At 52.4% G+C, this 16312-nt stretch overlaps 1 protein-coding gene across 2 annotated transcripts in view; it reads left to right on the plus strand.

Moving 5' to 3' along the window:
• Positions 1 to 16312, plus strand: part of PDE9A (phosphodiesterase 9A) — a 105813-nt gene that overhangs the window by 71566 nt on the left and 17935 nt on the right. For both annotated transcript variants that reach the window (XM_068964768.1, XM_068964777.1), the window contains exons 7-8: positions 8119 to 8203; positions 14917 to 14998. In XM_068964768.1, coding sequence (XP_068820869.1) covers positions 8119 to 8203; positions 14917 to 14998 — 167 coding nt within the window. The remainder of the gene's footprint in view (positions 1 to 8118; positions 8204 to 14916; positions 14999 to 16312) is intronic.

Genomic DNA, 16312 nt, shown 5'->3' on the forward strand with positions numbered 1-16312 from the left:
CGTTTTTTACATCCATTTGGTCATTAGAGCTGCAAAACAGTTCTATTTTCCCCATTGGCAGTGAAAGAGCCAAAGAGATTAAGCGACCTGCTTGAGTTCATTCAGCAAATTGGAAAAGTAAATACCATAAAAAAGGCTGAGCATCGAAGAATTGATGCTTTTGAACTGTGGTGTTAGAGAAGACTCTTGAGTGTCCCTTGGACTGCAAGGAGATCAAACCAGTCAATCCTAAAGGAAATCAGTCCTGAATATTCATTGGAAGGACTGATGTTGAAGCTGCAGCTCCAGTATTTTGGCCACCTGATAGGAAGAACTGACTCACTGGAAAAGACTGATGCTGGGAAAGATTAAGGGAAAGAGGGGAAGAAGTCAAAAGAGGATGAGATGGCTGGATGGCGTCATCAATTCAATGGACATTAGTTTGAGCAAACTCCGGGAGATAGTGAAGGACAGGGAAGCCTGGCATTGTGCAGTCCATGGGGTTGCAAAGAGTTGAACAAGACTTAGTGACTGAACAACAAGCCCTGAGGTCCTAGGGCTTTCACCAGCACCTTTCACCATGAGAAGCTGGGGATTTGAGGGGAGGCTCGAGGAAGAGCAGGTTAGAAAGCTGCTGTAGCAGCTGGTCTTGTAGCCACTGCCACAGACACTAGTCGTGGCCACATTGAGCAGAAAAGAGGTTTTGCCTCTGAGGGATTTGGCAGGGGTGGGGGGTCCCCTGGGTGTTGAGAGTGTCAGGATGAGGCTCCTCAGTAGCTGTACAGCAGGAGCAATGCCCCATACCCCACATAGAGCTGATGCTGTGAGGACTCAGATCTGGCGGATCTGAGCCCCAGATGTACACTATCCCCAGCACCCCAAGATCAGTGTCGGGACCCCCCACAGCTCGTGGCCACTGCTGCAAACATCAGGCTTCTTCTCTGTTCACCAGCTGCAGGTCCAGAGTCTGGACAGAGTGGACCCCATGCCCACACACACACACACACACACACACACACACACCCCGCGCCCTACCCCTGCCCACTGCAGGGAAGGCCAGAGAAACTGAGTATGTTAGTTTCCTGTGGCTGTCATGTCAAAGCACCCAAACTAGGGGGTTGGAACAACAGGAATGAATTCTCCCACAGTCTGGAGGCCAGATGCCGAGGTCAAGGTGCCGCAGGGCCAGTCCCTCCTGGAGGGACCCTGTCCCGAGCCTGCTGTGGCTCCCAGGCTGCCCACGGGCTTGACGTGTGGCCGTCACTGCACTCAGCCTCCCCCTGCCCTCCTTTGCACTCAGGTCTCCCCTACCTTCCCGCATCAGGCACCTCTCTCTGGATTTTGAGCCCACCCTCACCCGGGACAATCCGCTCTCAGGATCCATCTCCTAAACAAGTCACAGTTGCGTTCTGGGGATCAGGATGTGAGCCTCTCCCTTCTTCAGTTGCTCAGTCATGTCCGACTCTTTGCAGCCCATGGACTGCTGAATGCCAGGTTCCTCTGCCCTTCACCATCTCCTGGAGTTTGTTCAAACTCATGTCCATTTAGTCGGTGATGCCATCCAGCCATCACGTCCTCTGTCGTCCCCTTCTCCTCCTGCCTTCAATCTTTGCCAGCATCAGGATCTTTTCCAATGAGTTGGCTCTTCACATCAGGTGGCCAAAGGATTGGAGCTGCAGCTTCAGCATCAGTCTTTCCAGTGAATATTCAGAGTTGATTTCCTTTAAGATTGACTGGTTTGATCTCCTTGCAGTCCAAGGGACCTTCAAGGGTCTCCTCCAGCACCACAGTTCAAAAGCATCGGTCTTCAGCACTCAGCCTTCTTTATGGTCCAGCTCTCACATCCGTACACGACTACTGGAAAACTATAGCTTTGACTCTATAGACCTTTGTTGGCAAAGTGATGTCTCTGCTTTTTATTACACTCTCTAGATTCATCATAGCTTTTCCCCATGTCATTGCCTGTCTCTTACGGAGGCACAATTCAACCCACTGCTGTGAGCGTTTGCTGTTTCATCTTCTGCAGTGGGAGGCAAGCCCCACTTCCCACCAAGCCCCACGGGGTAGAACTGTCCACACGTGGGAAGTGGTTCAGGCAGAGATCACAAAAAGCGTTCACTGCTGAGTCACTGCCTACACTTAAGAGAAGAGCCGTCTTCCAGTCACCACCTGGGGAGCAGATGCCTGGCGGGTGGAGGGGGGCGGCAGGTGCCTCCTGCTTCATCCTGCTTCATCCTCCTCTCCTCCAGCTCCACTGGCCCCTCCCTGTACAGAAGCCAGCCCCAGGCCTTCCATTCTTTGTACACAGGCGAGTTAAAGAGGCCGTTAATTAATTTTCAGAACTCCTGCCGAGAGCTGTGAGACTGAGGGCTTCCGGTCCCTGGGTGTGAGAGCAGCAATCAGGCAGAGAAGTGTCTGTATTTTGCCTTCAAGTGGCTCATGGATTGAGGACCATTAAAGGACAGAGCCCCAGTAACCGTCTCCCTGGCCTGTCCTTGCCCCAAATCCTCCAGAACTAGCTCGAATCTCCTCCTAGGGCTTTGTGTGAATCACAGAAGTCACACCCATGCACATAGGTTACCTGGAAGACTCGGTCCAGGCTCACGAGATCACAGTTACTCGTGTTTTTACTAGTTGTGTTCATTCTAGCACCGGAGACCTGGGCCCTGAATGGGAGGGATGGAGGGGGCTTGCATTTCTCAGGGGGAGGAGAGGGTCAGGGTTAGGGTTCCAGGCGCTTTGGTCAGCTGGATCGTTGGGGTTGGGGGGCCCTCTGGGCAGCGGGTTACCCCCAGCCCCATTTTAGTACCTCTGCCCATGTCAGCCCCCAGCACCCCCACCTCCTCCTGGCTGCCCACCATGCACAGGAATGTGGGGGTTCACACACCGCAGGAGGTGGGTCTTGTGCCCCTTGAACTCCACTTGGCTTTAGGCCTGTCCTCTCCTGACGCTTGTGGCTGACCGCTCCCTGACTCCCCAGGCTCCACCGTTAACACGGAAATGACCACAGTTGCCTCACCTGAGCTGAGCCCCCGGGGCAGGAGGGTATGAGTTCCAAAGAGCTGCCCAGATGTAGCATCTGTGCCTCCCCCAAAGACATCCCAGGGACCCTGAAAGCAGACAGGGGAGGCCCTCTGGACAGGGGTCTGGCCGTCAGACCTCTGCCATCAGTCACTTGGGGAACTAGTCACCCCAGCCTCTCAGAAGGTCAGTTCCAACCCTGCACTGCTGCCAGAATCAAGCCAGCCTGTGAAGGCTGCCAGGCTGCTCCACTAGGCCACACGTGGACACACACACGCACACATACACACAGAGGAATACACACACAGTGCGGCACACACAGAGCGGCACACACACACAAACACACACACAGAGGCATACACACACAGACACATAGAGGGACACACATACAGAGCTACAGAGGCACACACACAGACACACACACAGAGGCACACACACAGAGGCACACATAGAGACACGCACACAGACGCACACATACTCACAGAGGCATGCACACAGACACACAGAGAGACATGCACACAGAGGCACATACACACCCATACATGTAGACACACACAGAAACATGGGCACATATACTCGAAAATACACAAACCCTTACATACATACACATATGAACAGACATGCGCGCCATGCTCACACGCATACGTGCTGTGTCTGGTGTGTCTGAGCTGCTACTGACTGTTCTCTGCTTCTGAGGTCCAGAGAGGCACCAGCTAGAACTGCCCATCTGTAAACCACGTTACATTGGTTTGACTTGTGTTTGAATGGAATTTCCTGCTTTTTTTTTTAACCTTCTCAAGTGTTTAATTTTTTGGAGTCAAATATAAATTTTTCTGTGGCTGTTAATTCACCTTAAAGGCTTTCCTTCCTTTTCTACACAATGTTTTCCTTCTTCGGGAGGCTGGGGTCTCACTTAGATGGAAGGCTGTTTTAAACACAGGACACCCCGGGCCTCCTCTAGCTTCCCGGCTGGAGGTGAACCGTCCAGGGCACCCCCACCTCCCTCCCTTCCTTTCTTCTTGTTTGCAGGACAGGCCCGGGCACCCTGCAGGCACAGGGCAGCCCTGCTCCCATCCAGCCTTTGTCCTTGCCCATGCGTGCCACCTGCTTAGTCGCTCAGTCATGTCTGACTCTTTGCGACCTCATGAGCTGTAGCCCACCAGGCTCCTCTCTCCGTGGGATTCTCCAGGCAAGAATACTGGAATGGGTAACAGTTACCTTCTCCAGGGGATTTCCTGACCCAGGGATCAAACCTGTGTCTCTTAAGTCTCCTGCATTGACAGCTGGATTCTTTACCACCTGAACCTGAGTTCCATCCCTGGATCAGGAAGATCCCCTGGAAAAAGGCATGGCAACCCACACCAGTATTCTTGCTCAGAAAACCCTATGGACAGAGGAGCCTGGCGGTCTACAGTCCCTGCCCAGGCCTGGCCCAAAACCTAAAGACTGGAGAGCTGGCCCCAGGGGCCTGAGTTCACAGCCAGGTCGAGCAAATGACCCCAAAGACTGAAACCAAACCTTGCTTTTCTTTTTGTCGCTCGGGAAATGTGCTTTATGCAGATTCCTTAGCAGAGTTCTTGGCAGAAATGCTGAAACATGGCTCTATTCCTACGTGTCTGTAAACCATTTCCAAAGCTCTGCAGCCCCACCAGGGCCTGGCCTGCCCACAGTAGCCTCTCAGAAGAGCCCAGTGGGGCTGGTTGGGGGAGAGAACAGGACAGAGCTGCCTCCCTGACCACCCTCTTGCTCCTGCCCACTGAGGCCCCATTCCTGAAGCCAGCATCACTCTAAGCGAATCATTCCTGAACATTCTCCTCCAGGGTGGCTGTGACCTGCAGAGGCCCATGGAACCGCTTCTAAAGTCCGAGAGAGGCCAGCAGAGTCCATGTGATGCTCAGGCCACTAGTCTGAGGCTCTGGTCTGTGCCCACCTGTGTTTAAAGTTTGGGACTGACGAGTGGGCCGAGATGTGGGCAGCTGACATCCGTCCCCACCATGGGGCCTCACTGTGTCACCACAGGACTTGGGGGGAGGCCCAGCACAGTCGGCCTTCTCGCTCCCCCAGGATTTTCCAAAAGGGAGCCTGGTGTCCAGCGAGGCCTGGGAGGGACTGCCCCAGGTCTATGCGTGCCTGCATCCGCCCAGCGCCTCCCAGCTTCCTCCCTGCGCTCTGGCGCTTTAACCCCATGACATGTTTTCTCATCCATTGATGAATGCACTTTTTGCCACCTCATTGCTCACCGTCAATTTTCTTGGCAACCAGGCTCCATTTCATAAACATTTTTGCCGTAAATTCTGGATCTCTGAGATTCAGATAAGTGATATCATACCATGTAGCCCAAAAGACTGAATCTTAACATCACCCCCAATAAATGGCCAAGGAATCTGATCTACATCAATTCCAATACCCACTCGATCAAACATCAGGCAGCCACCAAGAGCCGTGAGTTAGTGGGCAGCTGCTAACAGGAGCATCCTTGACCTTGATGATGGAAAAAAGCAAATGAGAAAACAGAGCGGCATGATCCCCCAATTTTTTTTTAAGAAATTTTTTTGATGTGGATCATTTTTAAAGTCTTTATCTAATTTGTTATAGTATTGTTTCTATCTTATGTTTTGGTTTTTTGGCTTCGAGGTATATTGGATCTTAGCTCCCCGACCAGGTATTGAACCCTGGGCCCCCTGCGTTGAAAGACGAAGCCTTAACACTGGATTGACAGGAAAATCTCCTGTCTTTTTAAAAATAAGAGTAAATAGATAGATATTAAGAATGCACGGGGGTGGGAGAGAAATGCCTGGAGGGATACACACACACATATATATAAAATATTGTTGTTCAGTCGCTCAGTCGTGTCTGACTCTTTGCAACCCCATGGACTGCAGCGTGCCAGGCTTCCATGTGCTTCACTATCTCCAGGAGCTTGCTCAAACTCATCTCCATCGAGCTGGTGACACCGTCCAACCATGTTATCCTCTGTCATCCCCTTCTCCTCATGACTTCAGTCTTTCCCAGCATCAGGGTCTTTTCCACTGAGTTTGCTCTTGGCATCAGGTGGCCAAAGTATTGGAGCTTCAGCCTCAGCATCAGTTCCTCCAATGAATATTCAGGATTAATTTCCTAAGATTGACTGGTTTGATCTCCTTGCAGTCCAAGGAACTCTCAAGAGTCTTCTCCAACACCATATAATAGTAAATGAATTCTCTTCAGGCCCAGTGGGCTCATGGATACATTTTTAAATACTCTTCTTTGATAGGCCCTGTATTTGCTCCATTTTCTGTAGTAGTCATAGGTTATTTTGTATTCAGAAAAGTGATGCTGGAAACATAATGAGTGTAACCGTGGACCCTGCCTGGCAGGGCACCGCTGCCCGGTTTGGACTATACAGCATGGTCTGTCTCTTCCCCACATGGACCCCCTTTTTGGATCCAAGTCTATGCCACATGCCAGGTCCCTTCTCCAGCTGTATTCCCCTTTGTGAAATGTTCTGCCCTTCACGTGTTAGCAGCCCTTTCCTGGGCCCCTTCCTGCCACTGATGTTGACTCCACTGTATGTCCCAGTGACAGACACGGCTGCAGCATGGTCCCCTCCTCCGAGGGGTGAGCGTCTGCAGTGGGACCGAGGCTGAGGCATGCCCTGAGTGTGAGGCGTGCACACTCCTGGCTCCAGTGCAAACCTTTACGATGTGTGCTGCTGCACTCCTTCTTGGGAGTGGACCCAAGCTTCCGTCCACCTCGTAACAGGGTGGTGCAAGAGAAGGCTGAGAGCCTCCGACCCCAGAGGAGGATGTGGGGTCCCAGCAGGAGCTCGGAGTACCGATGTCATTTCCTCCACCCCTCCAGCTCACTGCCCCGCGTCCTGGTACAGAAGGGAGGAGGTGGTTTTTGAGCCTCTGCCTTGGCATCCCACATGGCAGAGAAGCAGGTCACCAGGACCAGATTCAAAGATCAGATCCTCCAGATTCCTGCCACATAGACGGAAGGATGCCGTGGTTTCGCAAAGCCTGGCCCCCGCTTGGCCCCTGACCCTGAAATGTTTAGAAAACCCGCCCAGGGAGGTTCTAGTTCCTGCCTGTCTGCCCAGAGCCCAGGGCGGTGCTGGGAAAATTCCCACCGCCATGAGCTCCAGAGCTGCTGACAGCTCCTCCCGGCGGGAGGGGATTAATGGAAACCAGCGGAAGTCACCGAGCTGCTCTGCTTTGTTTTTCTTTTAGAAATCATCTGCATTTTATTTTTAGCCATATTCAGAGCCACGCTGGATGAAAAGGGGGATGAGTGGCATCGTGGGTAGTATCTTTTTGCATAAAAATCGAGGTGTGATTGCAAAGTAACAAAGCTCATCTTTTTTATTTCTTATGAACTGACTCTAGCCAGAAAGCCTTTCCAAAGCTGGCAGCATTTCTGGGCTAAATATGCACCTGCCAAGTGTGTACGCCTTGAAGTTGAATACTCGCTTGTGGGTGTAAACGCCAGTTCATCCTCTGATGGAAAACAAAATAGTAGTGTGCTGACTTAAGGGACCCCCCCTCGCCCCAGCACCCCGAAGTATGACCAAGCCTGGGGCCCTTCTCCTGGCCTATTCATTTCTCACCATTTCAGGTCTGGACTTCTCCTGGTCAACTGCTCTACAGGATCTTAAAGTGCAAAGCTCCTTATCTTAATGAAATTTCCATTCTTGCTGGGAAGCTGTGATTTTGCCCCCTGAAACTTCCGTTGCATTTTAATACCCTGGGAACACTTAACCCCCCTTTTCTTTGGGGGATAAAAGACGCTCTGTCCCAGATCCTCAGCTGGTGCTTAGGGGTATGGAGAGAAAGCAAGAAGTGGGTGAGGGCAGAGTGGAGATTCATGGAGTGGGGCGGGGGAGGGGCTTCCATCCTAGAGGGACAATGGGCCTGAATGCGATGAACAGGCGTGTGTTTGGGGGCAGCTGTGTTTCAGCTGAGTGAGTGGGAGGCCAGAGAACCAGCAGGGTGGGCGGGAGTGGGAACCAGTGTCTGAGCCAGCCTCCCCTCCTTCCCACCGCGTAGTGGACATGGGAGCCGTGGTAACCCCCAGTTACCAGCCTCCCCATCCTTCGCGTGTATCCATGGTAACCTCCTTGTTTCTCTTGGTCCCCAGTGGAAGGACTAAAAGTGGTGGAGATTGAGAAATGCAAGAGTGACATTAAAAAGATGAGGGAGGAGCTGGCAGCCAGAAGCAACAGGTAAGGTGTGCGCCGGGGGAGGCGCGGGCAGACGACTCGGGGAGAGCACTGAGTAGCCATATGGGGCGGAGGGGGCCCTGGGCTTTTTTTTCCCCAGAAGCGAGGCTGAAGAATCTGGTTCAGCTGGGCTTGAGTGGGCACTGTCTGGGATCTGCTTTTTAGTTACACAGCTTTCTTCTCATAAAAGAGAGGATATGGCTGTGGGAGGCGGGGAGGATGACGTCACACAAGAAGAGAGGAAGCGTCCTGCAGAAAATGGTTAAGATTCACACCCTCGGCTGGAACAAAGTTGACATCGATTATTTTGAAAAAGCGATCAATTAAAGGAGAAGGACCTTTGGCTTCCAGAGGACGCGTGTCCTGGGGCCTCAGAGGCCCCGCTTCCATATGGACGTCCTCACAGTGCAGAGTCAGAGAAGGCAATGGCACCCCACTCCAGTATTCTTGCCTGGAAAATCCCATGGACAGGGGAGCCTGGTAGGCTGCAGTCCATGAGGTCGCGAAGAGTCGGACATGACTGAGCGACTTCACTTTCACTTTTCATTTTCATGCATTGGAGAAGGAAATGGCAACCCACTCCAGTGTTCTTGCCTGGAGAATCCCAGGGACAGGGGAGCCTGGTGGGCTGACGTCTAGGGGGTTGCACAGAGTTGGACACGACTGAAGCGACTTAGCAACAGCACAGAGTGGCCAGTTGAGGGAGCAATACCACAATCTAGACACAGAAGTCACTTGTCCCTCGGAACGAGCGTCCCATGCGTGCCCCTGGGGAGCCAGGGTGAGGTGCCCAGGCTGCCGAAATCCATGAAAAAAAACACCCCAAGCACTTCTTGGAGAGTGGGGTTTCGGATGCAGCTGGACCCCTGGCCAAACTGGGGTCAAAGCAAAGGTTCAGGTTGGGGGTGGAGATGCCCCGTTGGCTGAAATGACGTGGGACATGGTGCACATGTGGGGCACTGACTGTGTGCAGGGCTGTGATGGGTGCTCTCTGACGCGACCAGCTCCACCTGTCTGCCCTCTGGGGTTGCTTCATGCCCACGGTCAGCCAGCCAGAGCCCGCGTGGTGACAGTGTGGCCTGTCACCCCCAGAACCCCATGCCACTAAGGTGGCTGAGGTTACGCTGGGCCTAATGGGACTTAGCAGGACTCCTGGGCCCACTCACAGCCCTGTGCAAACACACCAGATCGTCTTACAAGGCCACCTCACACCCTGAAGGTCATTCCCGGAATTTTCAAAATCAAGGGCAACCTGCTTAGTGGGGAGGGTGGCTGAGTGCGGGGCCTTTGGGCCAGGAGGGGACAGGGAAGCTGGTGGTCCTGCCAGAGAGTGAGGCTGGCAGCCTTGGGGTGGGCTCGGGACTAGCCTGATGGGCTCAGAGCCACGTTGGCATGTCTTCCCAGGACCATGCCATGTTCGTGTCATACTTGTCATCTAGTTTGGGTTCTCTGAGACCAGCCTGGGACTGGTTGCCTGTGGCCCAGTGCCATGTCTGCTGCAGCGAGAGGGGACAGGGGTGCACTCTGGGCCCCATCCCGCACCTTCCGTCTGTGGAATCGCCTCACCCACAAACACGTTGCATCCATGGAGCCCACAGAGCACTTGTGGGAGACAGGTTGGCTTTTGTGAGGTGTAGTTGGTTCCCAGGTGGCGTGGTGGTAAAGAGTCTGCCTGCACCGCAGGAGATGCAGGTTTGATCCCTGGGTCGGGAAGATCCAAACTAGATCCCCTGGAAAAGGAACTGACGACCGGCTCCAGCATCCTTGCCTGGGAAACCCCATCGACAGAGGAGCCTGGCGGGCTGCAGTCCGTGAGGTTGCAGAGTCAGACGTGATGTAGCAACTGAGCACACAGGTTAGCTGAAGGTGCGCGCAGTAGGAAGGGGTTTATAAGGCAGCCTCTCAGCCCTTCTCAATAACTGACTCCTGCCACCTTCCCGGAACAGCCAGGGTGAGTCATGAGCCCCCACCAGCCAGGCCTGCCCCCGCCAGGCTGCAGGCGCCCTCGTCTGTACAGAGCCCACTGCGGGCAGGGGCAAGGCAGTGCTTCCGGTATGGTCTCTGGCACTGGCCGTTCGGATTGCAAGAGAAAAATCAGAATTTCATCCAGGTTGTGTTAGTTTCCTGCAGCTGCTATAACAAAGTACCACTAACGGAGGGCTGAAAACAGTAGTTTATTTCCCACAGTTGTGAGCGTTAGAAGTCTGAAACAAAGGTGTCAGGAAGGCCGGGCTCCCCAGGGAGGCTCTCAGGGGACCTGTTCCAGGCCTCTCTTCCAGCTTCTGGGGGTGTTGGTGATTCCTCGGGCTCCTTGGCTTGCAGGGCATCACTCCAGGGTCTGCCTGTGTCTCCACATGGCCTCTCTCTGTGTGTCTATCTCTGCGTCCAAGTGTCCCCTGTTGCCAGTCAACTCACACGGATGTGAGAGCTGGACAGTAAAGAAGGCTGAGTCCCGAAGAATGGATGCTTTTAAACTGTGGTGCTGGAGAAGACTCTTGAGCGTCCCTTGGACTGCAAGGAGATCAAACCAGTAAATCCTAAAGGAGATCAACCCTGAATATTCACTGGAAGGACCGATGCTGAAGCTGAAGCTCCAATACTTGATGCGAAACCTGATGCGAAGAGCTGACTGATTGGAAAGGACCCTGATGCTGGGAAAGATTGAGTGCAAGAGGAGAAGGGGAGGACAGAGGATGAGTTGGTTGGATGGCATCACCAATTCAGAGGACGTGAACTTGGGCAAACTCTATGAGATAATGAAGGACAGGGAACCCTGGTATGCCTCAGTCGGTGGGGAGGTTGGGGCTGAGGGTGAGGGCAAAGAATCAGATATGACTTGGCAACTGAACAGCAGCAGTCATACTGGGTGAGGTGTCACCTTCCTCCAGCATGGCCGATCTGAACTCATTACATCTGTGACAGCCCTGTTCCAAATGAGGTCACAGTCAGAGGTGCTGTTAGGACCTCAGGGTATGAGGACACATAGGGGACATAACACACCGCGTGGAGAAGACCTGCCTGATCTCAGAGCACAGGGGAGATGAGATGTCCCCTGCAGGTGCCCCTCTGGGGCAGAGACAGCTGGGCTCATCCAAGTGTTGAAGCCCCTTCCATATGCCGCCCTCTGCCAGAAGTGCATTCTTGGAGCTCACAGTGCCGTGGTAATCCAAAGAGGCGCCCTCCCTGCGTCGTAACCAAGTCTAGAGCAATGTCATCTCAGCCAGCAGTTTTCACAGCGGCCATGTAGGTGAGAGACGAGTAATTGTAACCGTTCGTTCAAAAATAGAGTAGCGTGAAGTCTCAAACATTGCCGACACAATCGGAAAAAGGAAATCTAGCCTCCTGGGCATAGGTCTGATCCACAGCAGCATCGCCCACCTGGGACCCTGGCCCAGGAGCCTGGCGGCCCCCTGTGCCCCGTACAAGCAGCCCTGCCCTTTTCTATATGGAGAAATGGACTCAGACGGAGGGTAAGTCGTTCGCATTGCCCTCAGTCTCTGTTGATGTCAGGGTTCCATCCTAACTAATCACACAGATGGTCAGGCCATTCAGCATCCTGGGACCTGGCTTGTTACCTGGGACCAGCTTTGTTACTTGGGATCACACGGCTGAGCAGCTGTTTCTGATGATGTCAGCCCAGCTGGGCAGTGGTCCTGCCTATGGTGGGGCTGAGAGAGGAACAAAGGTCCCAATCTGGGTGAGCCCAGCTCTGTACCCGCTCAGGTGGTCAGTGAGTCTGAAGTGATGACCACCTTCACCCACCCATGAGCACACCACAGTGTGGCCTTGGAGCCAGGGGTCAGCATGGACCAAAACCATCTTCCCCCAGGGAATAACAGGATAGTGGTTGGGTTGGATCAGACTCAGACCCACAGACACCCTCAGAGCGGGCAAGAGTCCCCTGAGACTCAGGCCTTGAGTTTCTCTTGGCTTTTCCCCAAGAGGAAAGAAGGCGAATTGCCCACCCAGCTGTAGGGCAAGGTCCGACCCCGCTGAGCACTTGTCCACAGAGTGGAGCCGGAAGGTTCATCCCCACGGGGCTCTGCGAGAACCCTCAGGGCAGCATCCAAGGACCCTGGAGCCTACCATCTCTGCTTCTGTCCCAAACACTGGCCTTGACCACTGGGCTGAGCCCCAGGAGAGGGAGGGCTGGGAGCGCAGAACACAAAAGCAAAAGCCAGCCCCAAATAGAAAAGGAGAGACACCATGCCAGAGGCTCTGTCAGCTGGAGGATGCTGGTTCCCGTGGCAACGGGTGCAGATGGAGCTGGCAGGGGCACCTGGACAACGTGGGCAGGCCCTGGCAGGACCTCCCAACGCTGGGGTTTTCGAGCAAGCAGAGAGATCCCAGCAGTCAAACCATCCTGGATGGCAGAAGCTCACGCAGCCCTCCTGGGAAAGGTGCACAACCAGCCTGCCCAGCATGCGTGCGGATGTTGGTTCAGAAGAGGTTAAAAGTACGGGAAGAATAATGACGATGCTGCATGTGATCTTCAGAGCATAGACAAGTTCTCACTGCTTAGATGTGTGTCAATGGAAGTTCTCATGTACAAGGGCGACCCCGGACATCATCTGGTTGGCGCGTTTTCCTGGTTCGCTTTGTTCCTCTTTTGCTCAGGCTGTCTTAAAATCTCCCTCCACACGCGAAGCTGTCCCAAGCACCTTGGATGAGTCTCCCAGGCATCGGGTGGAGGGAAGACGTGGCACACTGAGAAGATCACACTGAGCCCCTTTTTCCAAAAAAGGAGCAGGCGTGTTATTCTGAGTTTGCACGTGGTATAGCCTCCTCCTCTAACCTGCAGACGATACTGGTGGTGGGGAAGAGTCGGTAATAACTGCAGCAACCACAGTGCTCCCAGCTGAAATCCAGTCCAGAGCTTCCCAGATGTTCTTCTGTGTACAGAGGCCCAGTTTTGAAAAACAAGTATGAAATACCGCATTGTAACCTTTTTTACACTTAAAGAATTGTAAACAATCAATAGATCAAAATACAGCCTCAGACATTCTGAAGGCTGTGGTCCAACACTCATTCTCACTCACCAAATGAATGGGTTCTTTTCTTGGTAAATTGTTCTCTATTACTTTTCAGGATATACTGTAGGCAACGTTTTTTTTTTTCCCTTTTCACCCCACATTCTGTAGCTACATATAATACTTGTAATTAGAGATGATAAAACAGACCTCCCTGTCGCGGTACCATAATGATTTAAATTATTTCCCACTGGGGGACATTCAGGTAGCTTCTACTCTGGTTTTTGCAGCAGTAGATAACGCTGTGGCAAATACTTTTGAGCCGTTTGCTTGCATCTAATTCTTTTCTTAAGGTAAATTCCCCAGCGGAGGCTTGCGGCTTAAAGGATATGAGTTTCTTTATGGCTTTTACGATACGATATGAATTGCTCTCCCAGGAGATGAAACGTTATTTACAGACCTGCACGGGCTTCTGTGTTGGCCCCGTCCCCTATCTGGGAATCTCACACAAGGCAGGGGGGGGCAGAGTTTAGACACCCCCGGGGTTCCCTGTTTTGGGGGGACTGGGAGTTCCTTCAGAAGGAGTTAAGGTGCCCAGACTCCTGGAGCAGCCCCCACCTGCAGCCCCCAGATGTGTCCCCACAGGCCAGCACTCAGCCCTGACGTTAGAAGGGGGCTTCCCTCCAAAACCAGCGGGCTCCGTTTGTTCCGTTCTTGTTGCCTCGATGTTAAATGATGAAACGGAGTCAGACAGCAAATTCAGCGTGTGTGTAAGGTGTCCGTCACAGGAGGGGGTTGATGGCCTGTGGTCCACCGCACCCTGGCACCCAAGGAGGAGGTGCTTTTGGACGAGGTTGAGCTCTCTGAAGCATCGGCATTGCGTTTGTGACACGTTAGTGGAAAAGGCAAGCTGCCAGAAAGCGAGCTCAGTACAATTCCATCCTTGTTGAGCAGGACTGGGGGCTGCCCATGTGTGTCCATGCCGAGGAAGGTTCTGGAAGGATGCCCCGAACTTAACAGAAGGCATTTCCAGGCGTGAGATTTAGAGGAAAGAAGTGGGTAAAATGGGACTTACTAGTTTTTTAACTTCTATGGTTTTTTAACTTTTTAGAGTAAACGTGTCTTACCCACATCATGAGAAAAAGATTTTTAGAAGCCTCTCTAAAGTGAAGATGATGTATTTTCTGAGAGCTCAGTATCATCTCAGGAGGTCCAGCAGGGGTCCTTGGGGTTTAGCAGTGAGACGTCTCTGGCTCTGTGGCTTATTTTTCTGGAACAAATAAGACGAAAGGCATTTGTGGGGTTCAGGTTGGATTGAGTTTGGGGTGTTTTTTAGCACTGTCAATTATATTATTTTTTATCTACTACATGAGGGGCACTGTGCTAGGTTTTCTTCATGGACTAACTCTTTTTTTATGTATTTTAAACTTTTTGTTTTGTGTTGGGATAGAGCCGATTAACAGTGTTGTGATGGTTTCAGGTGAACAGCGAATGGACTCAGCCATACATGTATATATCCATTCTCCCTCCCTCTCCCATCCAGGCTGCCATGTAACGTTGAGCAGAGTCCCCTGTGCTATACAGTAGGACCTTGTTGGTTACTCATTTTAAATATAGCAGTGTGTACATGCCCATCAACGCTGGGGCTTGTTGTTTGGGCTCCAATGAGGTCCCCACAGTTAGCTGCCCAGGCTACACCAAGCCCAAGGTGGCGGTGCCAGAAGTAATCTTTGCTTTGCTCTTCAGGACCAGCTGTCCCTGCAAGTACAGTTTTTTGGATAACAACAAGAAGTTGACGCCTCGACGCGATGTCCCCTCTTACCCCAAGGTAAGATGACAGCCTGCCTGTGAAGAAACCACCATCTGTGTCCACAGCCTCAGGGCACACACCCCCACCCAGCTCTGGCCCTACCCAGGGCCTCCCTGGCCTCCCAGCCCCACTGCAGTCTGCGTGTTTGCAAAGCCAGCTCTCGCCAGGGCCCTGGCCGTGGCATGCTTCTGTTATTCTTAGGCAGAATATATTTTCTCGTTGACGTTTGTTTAGCAGAAGTGGTCCCAGACCACAGCTTACTGCCAGGAGATCATAGCTCCTCGCTAGTATCCACTCAACCCCCATCGCCAACTCGGTGAACAAACGGTTCTGACATTCAAATGTTACTTGAAAGAACTTTCATTTTTAACTAAATTATTTATAATCTGCTTCATTGCATCTCCCGTCCCTGAAGAATAGGTAATTATTATGAGAAGTTTTAGTTTTGGGTCACAGAGGATGTATCAGTTACAGGAGAGAGGCCCTTGTTAGAGCAGGCAATGCCCTGGGAGTTGGGGGGGTCTTCAGACAGCTACAAAAGACGAGTCCCATGACTGTGCTCCTCCATCTCACAATGCCTTCAGCTGGAGACTGAGCGGGATGCTGGCCCAACTGAGTTTTATATATTTGCCCACTAAGATCTGGGCTTTGCCAAGACCAAGATCCTCCAGATGGGGGCAGGGGGCTGGGGTTGCTGGCCTTGCACAAGGCCGAACCCCCAACTTGCCACCGTTCCCACAGTAGCAGAGAGCCTTCCAGAGCTGCAAGGGGTCTCCCTGACTCGGATATGAAAGACACACTGAATATTGTCCAAGGTCATCACGTGGACCCAAGTGCCCTTTCCCATAGGAATACACGGCACACACCTTGGGACCCTGCCCTGGGAGTCACAAGGCCCAGCCTGGGTCCTGAACAAAAGGCATCCATCTTCCACAGAGGTTCCTTCTAAAAACACAGACAGAAAGACCTAGGAGATGACTGGATTTAATTCCAAACACCGTGACTGTCTCGTGTCCACGGTCTTCTGTTTCCTCTGACAGCGTAGCCTAAACTCCGGTGTTCCATAGAACCCACCAGCTGTGCTGTTAGCCCACGGCTGGACTAGTGACAGGTTCCGAACACAAACCTCAAAATAGCTTCTTAGCCAGCGTTTGAATGTATGCCAGATTTTTTCCCCCTCGATTTCTTTTTTTTTTTTCTTTTTTTCTTTTTTTTTTTTTTTTTAATTTTAAAATCTTTAATTCTTACATGCGATTTCTCTGTATTGTATTTTTTAAAGTCAGGTTTCTCGGGGTGTCCCTAGCACACAGTAAGGGTCACCCTCCGCAGGTG

This window comes from Capricornis sumatraensis, chromosome 1 (assembly GCF_032405125.1).
Source record: "Capricornis sumatraensis isolate serow.1 chromosome 1, serow.2, whole genome shotgun sequence".
In the NCBI taxonomy this organism is placed as follows: domain Eukaryota; kingdom Metazoa; phylum Chordata; class Mammalia; order Artiodactyla; family Bovidae; genus Capricornis; species Capricornis sumatraensis.